Below are 12,593 nucleotides of genomic sequence, written 5' to 3'. Positions count from 1 at the left end.
AGCAGGTTTGAGTGTTGAAGTGAAGCTGATGGGAGTCATGTGTCAGAGTACTTAACTAAGACTACGCTGGGACTGACATCTGATACGGTCGGTGTTAGACACAACACACACACATGCAAGCACACACACACGCACACACACACCGAAAGTGAGGGAGAACAGGGGGAGTCTCCGGTGCAGTGTCTCCTGCGCCCGACCCAAGCCCCTCCTCCACGGAACACAGAAACATGTCCTGGTCCGTGATTGGAGGACGGTCGGAGCCAGTGAGCAGGTTTGTGGAACTCTCAGGAGTTCTAGAACTCCGGAGCCCCGCAAGCTAGAACATTCCTCTCGTTCTCTCTTCTGCCTCCAGACCTGCCTCCCTCCTGCCTCCAGACCTGCCTCCAGACCTGCCTCCCTCCTGCAGACAGACCTGGAGCTGCCAGGTGAACTCATCCCCTGGATCCTGACTGGCTGCTGTGTCTGAAGGCTGGAGTCTCACTAGAGGCTGGGGTGTTGTTGAGGCTGGCCTCACTAGAGGCTGAAGTCTTGTTGAGGCTGGTGTCTTTTTGAGGGCTGATGATCTACTTACTGAAGGCTGGAATTCCAACAGAAGGGGAAGTCTCACCAGAGACTCTATTCCTGGAGTCCTGAGTGAAGGAAGGTTCTAAACATCTGTTCCTGGACCTGGACCGACAGCAGAACCAGGATGAGAAGCAGCTTTACCAGTTTGGGATATAACTCTGAGGTTCTACACGTTCTCACCCTGAGGTTCTAAACGTTCTCACCCTAACCCAGACCAGGAGGGTCCAGGGAACCCGGTTCAAGTGGGGAGGAGATGGACGGAACTGCTGTGAAGACAGAAGACCTGAAGGAGAGAGAGAGCAAGAGGAAGTGGGAAGGGGAGGAGAGGAGTGAGGAGCAGAGGGGGAGAGAGGAGGAGAGAGAAAAGGTGGAGGAGTGGATGAGAGAGGAGAAGGGGAGAGAGGAGGAGAGAGACAGCATGAAGCTGTGCTGTGAGGATGGATGTCCAGCACCAGGAGAAGAGGATGGATGTCCAGCACCAGGAGAGGAGGATGGATGTCCAGCACCAGGAGAAGAGGATGGATGTCCAGCACCAGGAGAGGAGGATGGATGTCCAGCACCAGGAGAGGAGGATGGATGTCCAGCACCAGGAGAGGGCTCAGCTGGGAGGAGCAGGAGAGGAGGGTGAGTACCTGCTAAAGAACAGTTAAACGTCAGATCGTATCTTCTTGCTGAAAGAAAACCAATTATGATTCAGTTAACTTCCTATTGGGAGTTTGTTAACAGTATATGAAGTGATGTTTAGGAGGACTGATGGATGGAATTTCATGATAAAAAACTAAACACCTTAGAAATAATGTTAAAAACATACTCATTCCTCTGTGATATAGTTCAGAATTGTTCTGTTTCTATTCCTCAAACAACAGGTATAGGGAAATAATGAAGTACATTTATGCATCCAAGGTCATTTTATGTTATATCTTATACATCTTTCTCTGTATGCATATTCATACAGTACATATGTAAGCTAGAGACACAGTTATATTTGTGTTTTGCTTGAACAAATCTGCTAAAGAAACGTGACTGTAAAGAAAGTTCAAACATCTACCACTACGGCTCCCTACGCCCAGCTCCTCCCTCTCAGGGGCCGTGACCTCTGACCTCTGCCCTCTGCCCTGTGCCCTGTGCCCTGTGCCCCCTGCAGGCCAGGTGCGGGGCAGCGGAGGCAGGTGCTGCAGAGCATGGCCAGGCCTCTGAAGCTTTGGCTGTACCAGCATAGAGACAACCCCTACCCCACCAAGACAGAGAAGCTGCTGCTGGCTCTGGCCTCACACATGACCCTGGTGCAGGTGAGGAGGCGGCACACACACACACACATGCTGCACACATGCTGTACATACACACACTACACACACACACACACACACACTATAAACCAATACAAACCCCTGGTGGTGGGGAGCTAACATACACCTGACCCTCCCCCCTCCTCCCCCCTCCTGCAGGTGTCTAACTGGTTCGCCAACGCGCGTCGTCGTCTGAAGAACACAGTGCGCCAGCCTGACCTTAGCTGGGCTCTGAGGATCCAGCTGTACGAGCAGCTCACACAGGGCAGTGCAGAGAGACTCAGCGCAGAGAGACTCAGCGCAGAGAGACTCAGCGCAGAGAGACTCAGCGCAGAGAGACTCAGCCAGAACAGCGCCGACACACACTCTGGTGAGACACACACCAACTCTGGTGAGACACACACACACTGAAAGTAAGAGACTGTGTTTCTTTATGTATTCTAACCGGGGAGTTCATATTTACGTTGGGTCCTCTGGTGTTTGCAGATGATGGGTTCCTCTCAGCGACACCAACCAGCCAATCAGAGCTCAACAGGCCCATCAGGGTGACCAATCAGGAGAGTAGTACCAGAGGGGCGGGGTTGAGGATAGGCTCCGCCCACAGAGTTTCCCCACCTTCTAAGTACAAGAGCAGCCTCCTGCACCGCTACCTGAACGACTCGCTCCAGCATGCCCTGGCGCACGCTGATGATGTCACTGGGTCCCACTGCAGGGGGAGGAGCCAGTCAATCAGCTCCATAGAGGCAGACGAAGAGCTTGTCTCACCCTCCTCATCCTCGGAGGCGGAGAACAGTGTAATACATCACGTGGGTAAGACCGACCAATCACCATGCAGACCTCCATTGGGTCGTAGGGGTGAGGAGGGAGGGGTGGTGGGGATCGAGGCTGGTGGTGTTAGGCTGGTCGGGGCACACTGCATTGTGGTATTGGACTGACTCTGTGAAGCAAATATAATAAACAATACTCTTATTAATAAAATTATTGTTAATAACATTTCTTAAAACCCTTCCTCTTGTAGCTGAGGCTGTAAGACTTCCTCTGTCAGTCCCTGAAAAACCAGCTGTCGATACTTCGATCTGCTGGTTTTTCTACATGCACTATTTCTACGCTGCTCAAGTTCAGACCTTTCGCATCCCCCTCACAAAACACATTCTGAGTCTGTCAGCAGGGATTCTAGAACGTTCCACGGGACAGGCGAGTTAGGGGCGCTCTAGAACAAAGAGATCACACCTACAGTATCACATGCAATGTGAGCTCTCCAGAGGGCTGTTCTGTACAGGTGCTCTCCTGAGGGCTGTTCTGTACCGGGGAGGTGTGGACCTGGGGAGGTGTGGACCTGGGGTGGTGTGGACCTGGGGAGGTGAGGACCTGGGGTGGACCTGGGGAGGTGTGGACCTGGGGAGGTGTGGACCTGGGGTGGTGTGGACCTGGGGAGGTGAGGACCTGGGGTGGACCTGGGGAGGTGTGGACCTGGGGAGGTGTGGACCTGGGGAGGTGAGGACCTGGGTTGGTGTGGACCTGGGGAGGTGTGGACCTGGGGAGGAGTGGACCCGTGGAGGTGTGGACCTGGGGAGGTCTGGACCTGGGGAGGTCTGGACCTGGGGAGGTGTGGACCTGGGGTGGTGTGGACCTGGGGAGGTGTGGACCCGTGGAGGTGTGGAGGTACTTTATGATTTCAGGCGTTAGCAGCGGTGCTCACATCAAGTTGAGTATTTCCCTTAAAGAGACGGGAGACCCATAAATCCAGCTGGCGTGAAGTTTTATAGAACAGGGAGCGAGGGAGAAATACACACACACACCACAAATATATGCATAAACACACACACACTTACACACTTCCAGAGAGGTTAATGGAGTCGTTCCAGAACAGTCTGTTTATGAATACTGGCCTGCTGAGGGCTCCCTCCACTCTCTCCTCTGGTGAGCCAGACTGGAGTGGACACGTTAGTGTGTGTGTGGGTGTTTGTGTGTGTGTGTGGGGGGGGTGTGATGAGGCTGGTGTTCAGTGTTGTAGCTTGTCTACAAGTGAGCAACTAGCTAAAGCTGAAAGGGGAGAAATCTCTGGCGATGGTAAAAACTGCGATGCTGAGAAAGGCTTCCCCCCAGTAGAACCTGTTAAAACCGCAGAAAGGCTTCCCCCCAGTAGAACCTGTTAGAAACACAGAAAGGCTTTCCCCCAGTAGAACCTGTTAGAACCGCAGAAACTAAAGATTAGAGGCGTTCAGTAGCAGAACACAGGCCAGGCAGGATTATTTATGATCTGCTTTGCGGTTCTCCAGGCCGGGACCCTGCTGGAGGAACTGGAGACGAGCCAGACTGGACGCAGGGAGGGTTCTGTGTTCTAAACAGGAACCGGAGAGAGTTCCGTGTTCTAAACTGTACCCAGAGAGGGTTCTGTGTTCCAGAGAGGGGAGGGGAGGGAGGGAAGAATAGATGTCGAGGCATGTAGAACAGAGAGCCGTGTTGTGGAAACACCAGCTCTGCGGCCCTGACGCTGAGCAGATAAACTCTCTTTCCTTCTCAGAAGCTCAGGAGAAACTTAATGACATTTGTTTTGGCCGCAGCGCCTAAGAGAAGCCAGACTGGAGCACTTCACTCAGTTAAACCCTTCTGGCGCTGTAAACGAGTGTGTGTGTGTGTGCGTGTGTGTGTTTTCCATGGACTCAGTGTTCAAAAAAAAAACTCCTAACAGCTTGTTTCTCGCTGCTTGTTTTCAGGCCGTGTTGGAGACCCCCTCCATGCTGGTCCTGACAGGTGAGAAACACCTTCGGCTTTTTCTTTGCCTCCATTTTTGACAGTTGGAGGGATATTGGAGTCATGTTTAATAATGTCTGGATATCTTTGTGCATATTGAGGATTTATTGGAATCTAATTTATAAGATATTCATGTCTGAATGAACAACATTACCTCTCAGTGGAGGAGAGGGACGGGAGGACGAGGACTGGAGGGAGATTCACGCCGCCATGGCTCTCACCAACCTGGCCCAGGGACAGAGCTGCACCACAGGGCCTATCCCAGGACGGAGCTGCACCACAGGGCCTATCCCAGGACGGAGCTGCACCACAGGGCCTATCCCAGGACGGAGCTGCACCACAGGGCCTATCCCAGGACGGAGCTGCGCCACAGGGCCTATCCCAGGATGGAGTTGTGCCACAGGGCCTATCCCAGGACAGAGCTGCACCACAGGGCCTATCATTACAAGTTGCATCATCCAAAAGTCTTCCCACATCTCCGAGGTGAAGACTGTGAAGCTGGCTGTCCTGTCACACAGATGAATCATGGCTCCGGACCGCCCCAGACCCCCTTAGACTACAACTCACTTCCTGGAACAGAGACTGCACTTCCTGTCAGCGGACCATCATGCACCTCTCACCTGCACCAGCTCTCCTCGCTAACCAGCGTCCAGAGGAGACTGAGTCTGGACCTGCATGTGGGTGTGGCTCTGGGAGACTCTGAGGAAGGGTATAGCTCAGTGGTAGACCTGTCCACCCCAGACCTGTCCACTACAGACCTGTCCACCCCAGACCTGTCCACCCCAGACCTGTCCACCCCAGACCTGTCCACCCCAGACCTGTCCACCACAGACCTGTCCACCCCAGACCTGTCCACCCCAGACCTGTCCACCACAGACCTGTCCACCACAGACATGTCCACCACAGACCTGTCCACCACAGACCTGTCCACCCCAGACATGTCCACCACAGACCTGTCCACCACAGACCTGTCCACCACAGACCTGTCCACCCCAGACCTGTCCACCACAGACCTGTCCACCACAGACCTGTCCACCCCAGACCTGTCCACCCCAGACCTGTCCACCACAGACCTGTCCACCACAGACCTGTCCACCACAGACCTGTCCACCACAGCTCTTGACATCACAGGTTGAAATGGGAGCCCCTGTGTGGGTATATTATCATCAACCTGGGTCATAACAACTGTTGGGTACAAGTGGTCTGGTTAATATGTATCTTTTTTATATTCCTGTGTGCCTCATTACACTAAGTTATCTTAACGAATTACAATTTAGTAAGTGACTGGATCATTATACAATGGTAAATGTGCATTGTAATGTAAGAGAAGCTCATTTAAATAAACATATGTTATACCTTTTTGTCAGTATGTTCTAGAAGTAGAATGTTTCAAAAGTAGAATGTTCTAGAATGTTATGTTGGAAGGTTTGTGTCTGGCAGGGTTCTAGAAGGTACTGTGACTTAAGCTGGTGTGGTCCTCTGGTATGAGACCATCCTGCTTCATTTGGGAACATTATCGTGATGCTTAACACACCCCCACATACATACACCAAAGCACCCACACTCAGACACAGACACACGCACAGGGCAGAGAGATGATTCTGGTCTACATGCTTACTGGGATTTTCCATGCTTCTCTTCTCCTCGGTGACATGTGTGGCAGCCCTGTTTCCAGCCTGTCACGACCAGCAGCTGGCCTGGGGAACACAGCTTACATGGAAACACAAGCTCATCCCAACCTGCCCCGCACACCCACACACACCCACACATGGGGAAACAGAAACTCCAAACGGTTTCCAGGGAAACGGAGAGTGAAACTCTTCAGATTGTCATTTATTTTCACTTAATTCATTTAATATGAACGCCCGTGTTCAATAAACGCAACAATACAAACATGGTCGACATTAAGGCAAAATTACAATTCAGAAATGGACTCCAGGAAGACAAAGATGTAATTTAAAAGTTCCTGCAACAAAAACACTCATTAGGAGCTCTGGGTCATCTTGACATAACTCATGTAACACAGACAGAAAACATGCAGCAGACACGTCTCTGGAACTAGAATGTAGCGGGCTCAAGGGTCTGGACAGGGGACTGCACGTGTGTACGTGTGTGTGTGCGTGTGTGTGACGCAGGGTGGCGTACAGTAAGCGTGTGGCTAACAGGCCTACAGAGAACAGTGGTATAAACAGACACGCTGCTCTTGAGCAGAGGAAATGACATAAGCAAATAAACTAAGAAGAAAAACGATATTAAAAAGATGTGGTTATTGACAAGCCAGGTTGCCGTGGTGACGTCGGTTGATAGGCACAAGTTCCTGCAGGCAGACATATACAACATCACATGACAGAACATGACATGGCTTCTCTGGGTGCTTTACAGGACATGACATCACATGTCCTGACAGGACATGACATGGCTTCTCTGGGTGCTTTACAGGACATGACATCACATGTCCTGACAGGACATGACATGGCTTCTCTGGGTGCTTTACAGGACATGACATCACATGTCCTGACAGGACATGACATGGCTTCTCTGGGTGCTTTACAGGACATGACATCACATGTCCTGACAGGACATGACATGGCTTCTCTGAGTGCCTTCACAATGCTCGAGCCCACGTCCATCTCGCCTGTCTCTTCAAGACTGATAAAAGTGTCCGGTGACCACTGACCTGCTATTATCAATTTTCAATCCCATCACCTGTCAGGCGCCACGGTAATCATCGCTACAGTCGTAATTAAGGCAGAACTATCCCCCCTCCCTCCCCCAAACCCCATGTTGCGCCTGCCTGGTTCAGCTGTTCCCCATACGTTCTTTATGGGGGCGCCGCTCAAACGGACATGAGCGGATACGAGTTTTAGTGTTTTTATATCTACGTACCTCCAGAGTCTGTCAGGCCAACGTGGTGAGGGGCCCAGCAGTCACCAGGTGGCGCTGTTCCCCAGACCAGGGCTTGGTTGGTAGTTAAGAGGACATGAGGAAGCTATTAGACAGGTGAGCGGCAGAATTTCTAACATGATACCATTACCGTACACACAAAGATTGTGTATGACGTGGCATGGAAAACCAAAAGAAAAGTGTCATTTTAAAACAATCAAGTTCCATAGACAGGAGGTGGGGGGGGGGGGTCAAATGTGATGCTGTCATGTGACACGTCACGTCAGCTGATAGGAAGTGAGTCCCTCAGTGCCACGCCCCTAAGGACATCAGGCCCCATCACCAGTCTATCCTCCTCCCTCCCTCCCTCCTCTCCTCCATCCTCATTTGCGGTTCCCAGCCCAGTCCAGTTCCGAGTGTTCCTTCCCTCCAGTTAGGGTATGGAGCAGTACCCTCCACAGCCACCCCCCGCCTGCTGCTGTGTGTCCCCCAGCCGGACGCCCTGTCCCTGGGTGTCGCTCTGCCACAGCCCTGGAGTCTGGAGGATCTTCTCCACCAGCTCCTCGAAGGCACACTGCACGCCGTCCTTGGTCTTAGCACTGGCCTCTGGAGCCACAGGGAGCAGAACACACAGTCATCAGCACTGGTGACAGGAAGGGAGGAGGGGAGAGGGAGAGGGAGCGAGGGAGAGAGAGCCTAGAGAGAGAGAGAGCCTAGAGAGAGAGAGCCTAGAGAGAGCCTAGAGAGAGCCTAGAGAGAGAGGGAGAGCGAGAGAGAGAGAGAGCCTAGAGAGAGAGAGAGCGAGAGAGAGAGAGCCTAGAGAGAGAGAGAGAGCCTAGAGAGAGAGAGAGAGCGAGAGAGAGAGGGAGAGAGAGGGAGAGAGAGAGAGACTACTGCACCTATGAACAACATGGAGTGTTTCCTGGCAAACTTCAGGCCTTCGTTCCTGTCCACCTCCCGGTTGTCCTGAAACACAACAGGGGAACAGAAACACCATTCAGCACCAGAAACACTGTTCAGCACCAGAAACACCGTTCAGGAACAGAAACACAGCACAGTTCGGGTGTTTGATAACCTCCCATCAAACAGTACAGCCAGTCATAAAGATTACAGAATTACTAAGACAGCCAACCACATCAACAGTGAACAGGGCTAGAGGACTGTGCTCTGAAGCTTCAAATTCTGACTCTTGGCTTGAGTCTGGGCCCTGTCTGGGTCTAGGGGTGAGTCTGGGCCCTGTCTGGGTCTAGGGGTGAGTCTGGGCCCTGTCTGGGTCTAGGGGTGAGTCTGGGCCCTGTCTGGGTCTAGGGGTGAGTCTGGGCCCTGTCTGGGTCTCGGGATGAGTCTGGGCCCTGTCTGGGTCTAGGGGTGAGTCTGGGCCCTGTCTGGGTCTCGGGGTGAGTCTGGGCCCTGTCTGGGTCTAGGGGTGAGTCTGGGCCCTGTCTGGGTCTCGGGGTGAGTCTAGGCCCTGTCTGGGTCTCGGGGTGAGTCTGGGCCCTGTCTGGGTCTAGGGGTGAGTCTGGGCCCTGTCTGGGTCTCGGGGTGAGTCTGGGCCCTGTCTGGGTCTCGGGATGAGTCTAGGCCCTGTCTGGGTCTAGGGGTGAGTCTGGGCCCTGTCTGGGTCTCGGGATGAGTCTAGGCCCTGTCTGGGTCTCGGGATGAGTCTAGGCCCTGTCTGGGTCTCGGGATGAGTCTAGGCCCTGTCTGGGTCTCGGGGTGAGTCTGGGCCCTGTCTGGGTCTAGGGGTGAGTCTGGGCCCTGTCTGGGTCTAGGGGTGAGTCTGGGCCCTGTCTGGGTCTCGGGGTGAGTCTAGGCCCTGTCTGGGTCTCGGGGTGAGTCTGGGCCCTGTCTGGGTCTAGGGGTGAGTCTGGGCCCTGTCTGGGTCTAGGGGTGAGTCTGGGCCCTGTCTGGGTCTAGGGGTGAGTCTGGGCCCTGTCTGGGTCTCGGGGTGAGTCTAGGCCCTGTCTGGGTCTAGGGGTGAGTCTGGGCCCTGTCTGGGTCTCGGGGTGAGTCTGGGCCCTGTCTGGGTCTCGGGGTGAGTCTGGGCCCTGTCTGGGTCTAGGGGTGAGTCTGGGCCCTGTCTGGGTCTAGGGATGAGTCTGGGCCCTGTCTGGGTCTCGGGGTGAGTCTAGGCCCTGTCTGGGTCTCGGGGTGAGTCTAGGCCCTGTCTGGGTCTCGGGGTGAGTCTGGGCCCTGTCTGGGTCTAGGGGTGAGTCTGGGCCCTGTCTGGGTCTAGGGGTGAGTCTGGGCCCTGTCTGGGTCTAGGGGTGAGTCTGGGCCCTTTCTGGGTCTAGGGGTGAGTCTGGGCCCTGTCTGGGTCTAGGGGTGAGTCTGGGCCCTGTCTGGGTCTAGGGGTGAGTCTGGGCCCTGTCGGACCCACCATGTCGATCTTGTTGCCCACCAGCATCTTGACCAGATCGTTGCGTGTGCAGTAGGTCTCCAGCTCATTCAGCCAGTTCTCCAGCCTGGTGAAGGTGTCCCGCTTAGTCACGTCATACACTGGGAACACACACACACACTAGAGTTATACACTGAGGACACACACACACACACACACTAGAGTTATACACTGAGGACACACACTTGAGTATAACTCACCCAGTATGACGCCCTGCGCCCCCCTGTAGTAGCTGGGTGTGAGGGTCCTGAATCTCTCCTGTCCGGCCGTGTCCTGTCATCAACACATCAACACAGCCTGGTCACCTCCAGCCTCTCACCAGACAGCCTCTCACCTCCAGCCTCTCACCAGACAGCCTCTCACCAGACAGCCTCTCACAAGACAGCCTCTCACAAGACAGCCTCTCACCAGACAGCCTCTCACCAGACAGCCTCTCACCAGACAGCCTCTCACCTCCACACACAGTTGGAGGACTCACTTCAGTTACTCTAACCAGGTAGGGAGTCAGATGGCTGAGTGGTGAGGGAGTCGGGCTAGTAATCTGAAGGTTGCCAGTTCGATTCCCAGCCGTGCCAAATGACGTTGTGTTCTTGGGCAAGGCACTTCACCCTACTTGCCTCGGGGGGAATGTCCCTGTACTTACTGTAAGTCGCTCTGGATAAGAGCGTCTGCTAAATGACTAAATGTAATGTAATGTAACCATTTATTTACCTGTTAGTTTGTTCCTTATCTTCATGAATTAGTTAAGTAAGAAAAACATTTTTATTTACAACCACACTTCTTGTAGGGTTGGTTATGGTTAAACCACTCTTCTTCTAGGGTCACACAGTGGTCTAATCTGTGTGTTCAATCTGAGGTCTAGGTAGAAGAATGGGACATTCTTTTACATTTACAAACTAGTATGCAGCATTTGAGAGACAACACTGTACACTGGTGCGCCCTAGTGGTGTAAGTCTGTACTACAACACTACAGGCGTTTGTTTTTTTGAGACGATGTGTTTAGGCAAAACAAAGGCCTGCTCCGGGCTGAAAGACTCACCCAGATAGCCAGCTTAGCTCTGTTCCCATCCACTGCGATGGTCTTGACTTTGAAATCCACACCTGGATCGATACAAAACCAAGCACAAATCGGTCAGCCTGATCGAGCTGATAGCATTGAACCACGAGATGGATGTTCCAGTGGAGGTGGAGGTCATCTGGACTCACCTATAGTGGCTGCCTGGTCAGGATCAAATGTGTCTTCTGTGAATCTCAATAGCAGACTGAGTGATGGGGGGGGGGGGGGGGGGGTAGTTGGAGAGAGAGGGGTGGAGAGGCAGGCAGAGAAAGACAGAGGGGTACAGAGAGAGAGAGAGAGATACAGAGAGAGACAGATACAGAGAGATACAGAGAGAGATACAGATACAGAGAGAGATACAGAGAGAGAGAGATACAGAGAGAGAGATGGGTACAGAGAGAGAGAGGGGTACAGAGAGAAAGAGATACACAGAGAGAGAGGGGTACAGAGAGAGAGGGGTACAGAGAGAGAGGGGTACAGAGAGAGAGAGATACAGAGAGAGAGAGAGAGAGAGAGAGAGGGGTACAGACAGAGAGATACAGAGATACAGAGAGAGAGGGGTACAGAGAGAGAGAGATACAGAGAGAGAGAGAGAGGGAGAGGGGTACAGAGAGAGATACAGAGATACAGAGAGAGAGGGGTACAGAGAGAGAGATACAGAGAGAGATACAGAGAGGGAGGGGTACAGAGAGAGGGAGGGGTACAGAGAGAGAGAGATACAGAGATGGTTGAGTGAAACAAGTATGATAGTAGAGGCCTGTTCCATAAAGCGAGTCTACCGAATAAGCCAGGCTTATGCCAGGGAAGGCTCGCTGTGTTATTATGGGGTGTACTTCGTCAGTAGAAGTTACCCCTCTTTGCGTGATTCAGTCTCCTCTCCCTGCGTCATGACAAAAGAATTCTCGACTACTCCAACAGGAATGTCGCTAGCTAGGTAGAGAACAGGCTTGAAGCCGACAAGGAATGAACAGATGGTAAATAGGATATAGAGTTGATTGCTTCCTAAGCAACAACATACAATTTCCATTGCACCTAGCTAGCCTAGCAACTTCGCCACATATTACATAAAACAAAGTAGCTTGCTAAGGTTACACCTTCATCACAACAAAGAAACGGGCAGGTTAGCTATCTAACAACAATCCGATACTCAGAAATGACCATGATACAGTCAAAATAGCGGTGAAGTGGAGTGGATATGACACTGTCTGGGCATATTGATGTTTTCCACAGAGCAAAGACATTCAGCTGGTTAGCCTAGCCATCTAGACCCAGGCCAGGGCTAGCTACCTCTGAACTGGCCCTGGCTACGTGTACTGAAGCAATTACGTAACAAGCTTGATGTCAACACTGACAGTGTCTTACCTCGACTTCCCAACTCCACTCTCGCCGATAATCAATAGTTTCAATGTAGTCAATACGTCGTCATCCATATTCTTCGGGTGGGTGGATTTAGCTAATTATAGCTATTTGTGGGTACTTGCTAGCTTTGGGTTTAACCTGTCTCTTGCGAAGAGCTGACTAAGTTGACGGCGCTGTGGTTATCTGACTTACTGTAACGGCAGCGACAAGTTTTTCAGCAACAACACAACGTCCGGTTACTGCTATGCCTTCGAAATAAAAGCTTAAGATTATATTGTTACGTTTTACACGA

The 12,593-nt window shown here is 52.4% G+C and overlaps 2 protein-coding genes across 5 annotated transcripts; one reads left to right on the top strand and one right to left on the bottom strand.

The window, feature by feature from the left end:
• The first annotated feature begins 1,001 nt into the window (after window positions 1-1,001).
• LOC136958768 (homeobox protein Mohawk-like) lies at window positions 1,002-5,126 on the top strand. The gene is made up of 8 exons (XM_067252868.1): window positions 1,002-1,192; window positions 1,709-1,853; window positions 2,010-2,220; window positions 2,337-2,660; window positions 3,130-3,285; window positions 3,377-3,512; window positions 4,766-4,965; window positions 5,020-5,126. The coding sequence occupies exons 1-8, from the start codon at window positions 1,002-1,004 to the stop codon at window positions 5,124-5,126; spliced, it is 1,470 nt and encodes a 489-aa protein (XP_067108969.1).
• Window positions 5,127-6,406: 1,280 nt separating this feature from the next.
• LOC136958867 (ras-related protein Rab-18-B) lies at window positions 6,407-12,505 on the bottom strand. Of its 4 annotated transcripts, none has more exons than XR_010878709.1 (8): window positions 12,305-12,505; window positions 11,092-11,147; window positions 10,925-10,986; window positions 10,086-10,158; window positions 9,868-9,986; window positions 8,387-8,453; window positions 7,042-8,093; window positions 6,407-7,004 (listed from the first exon to the last, which is right to left on the bottom strand). XR_010878709.1 is itself a non-coding variant. In XM_067252985.1 (7 exons), the coding sequence occupies exons 1-7, from the start codon at window positions 12,370-12,372 to the stop codon at window positions 7,921-7,923; spliced, it is 618 nt and encodes a 205-aa protein (XP_067109086.1). In that variant the 5' UTR covers window positions 12,373-12,505; the 3' UTR covers window positions 6,407-7,920. The 4 variants fall into 4 exon arrangements, 1 of the variants encoding a protein (XP_067109086.1); XR_010878708.1 differs by having other exon boundaries at window positions 6,407-7,118; window positions 7,156-8,093; XR_010878710.1 differs by having other exon boundaries at window positions 7,156-8,093.
• Between the last annotated feature and the right edge of the window lie 88 nt (window positions 12,506-12,593).

Source organism: Osmerus mordax, chromosome 16 (genome assembly GCF_038355195.1).
Source record: "Osmerus mordax isolate fOsmMor3 chromosome 16, fOsmMor3.pri, whole genome shotgun sequence".
In the NCBI taxonomy this organism is placed as follows: domain Eukaryota; kingdom Metazoa; phylum Chordata; class Actinopteri; order Osmeriformes; family Osmeridae; genus Osmerus; species Osmerus mordax.
This window is presented reverse-complemented; position numbering and strand designations above follow the sequence as displayed.

Bases quoted from the DNA above. Each gene is read 5' to 3' on its own strand.
- LOC136958768 (XM_067252868.1), top strand. From the start codon at position 1,002: ATGGATGTCCAGCACCAGGAGAAGAGGATGGATGTCCAGCACCAGGAG. The intron at 1,193-1,708 runs GTACCTGCTAAA...TGCCCCCTGCAG, and splicing joins GGAGCAGGAGAGGAGGGTGA to GCCAGGTGCGGGGCAGCGGA. The intron at 3,286-3,376 runs GTGAGGACCTGG...GGACCTGGGGAG, and splicing joins GGTGGTGTGGACCTGGGGAG to GTGTGGACCTGGGGAGGAGT.
- LOC136958867 (XM_067252985.1), bottom strand. From the start codon at position 12,372: ATGGATGACGACGTATTGACTACATTGAAACTATTGATTATCGGCGAG. The intron at 9,987-10,085 runs GTGAGTTATACT...GTGTGTTCCCAG, and splicing joins GGCGCAGGGCGTCATACTGG to TGTATGACGTGACTAAGCGG. The intron at 8,454-9,867 runs GTGGGTCCGACA...GTTGTGTTTCAG, and splicing joins TGGGCAACAAGATCGACATG to GACAACCGGGAGGTGGACAG.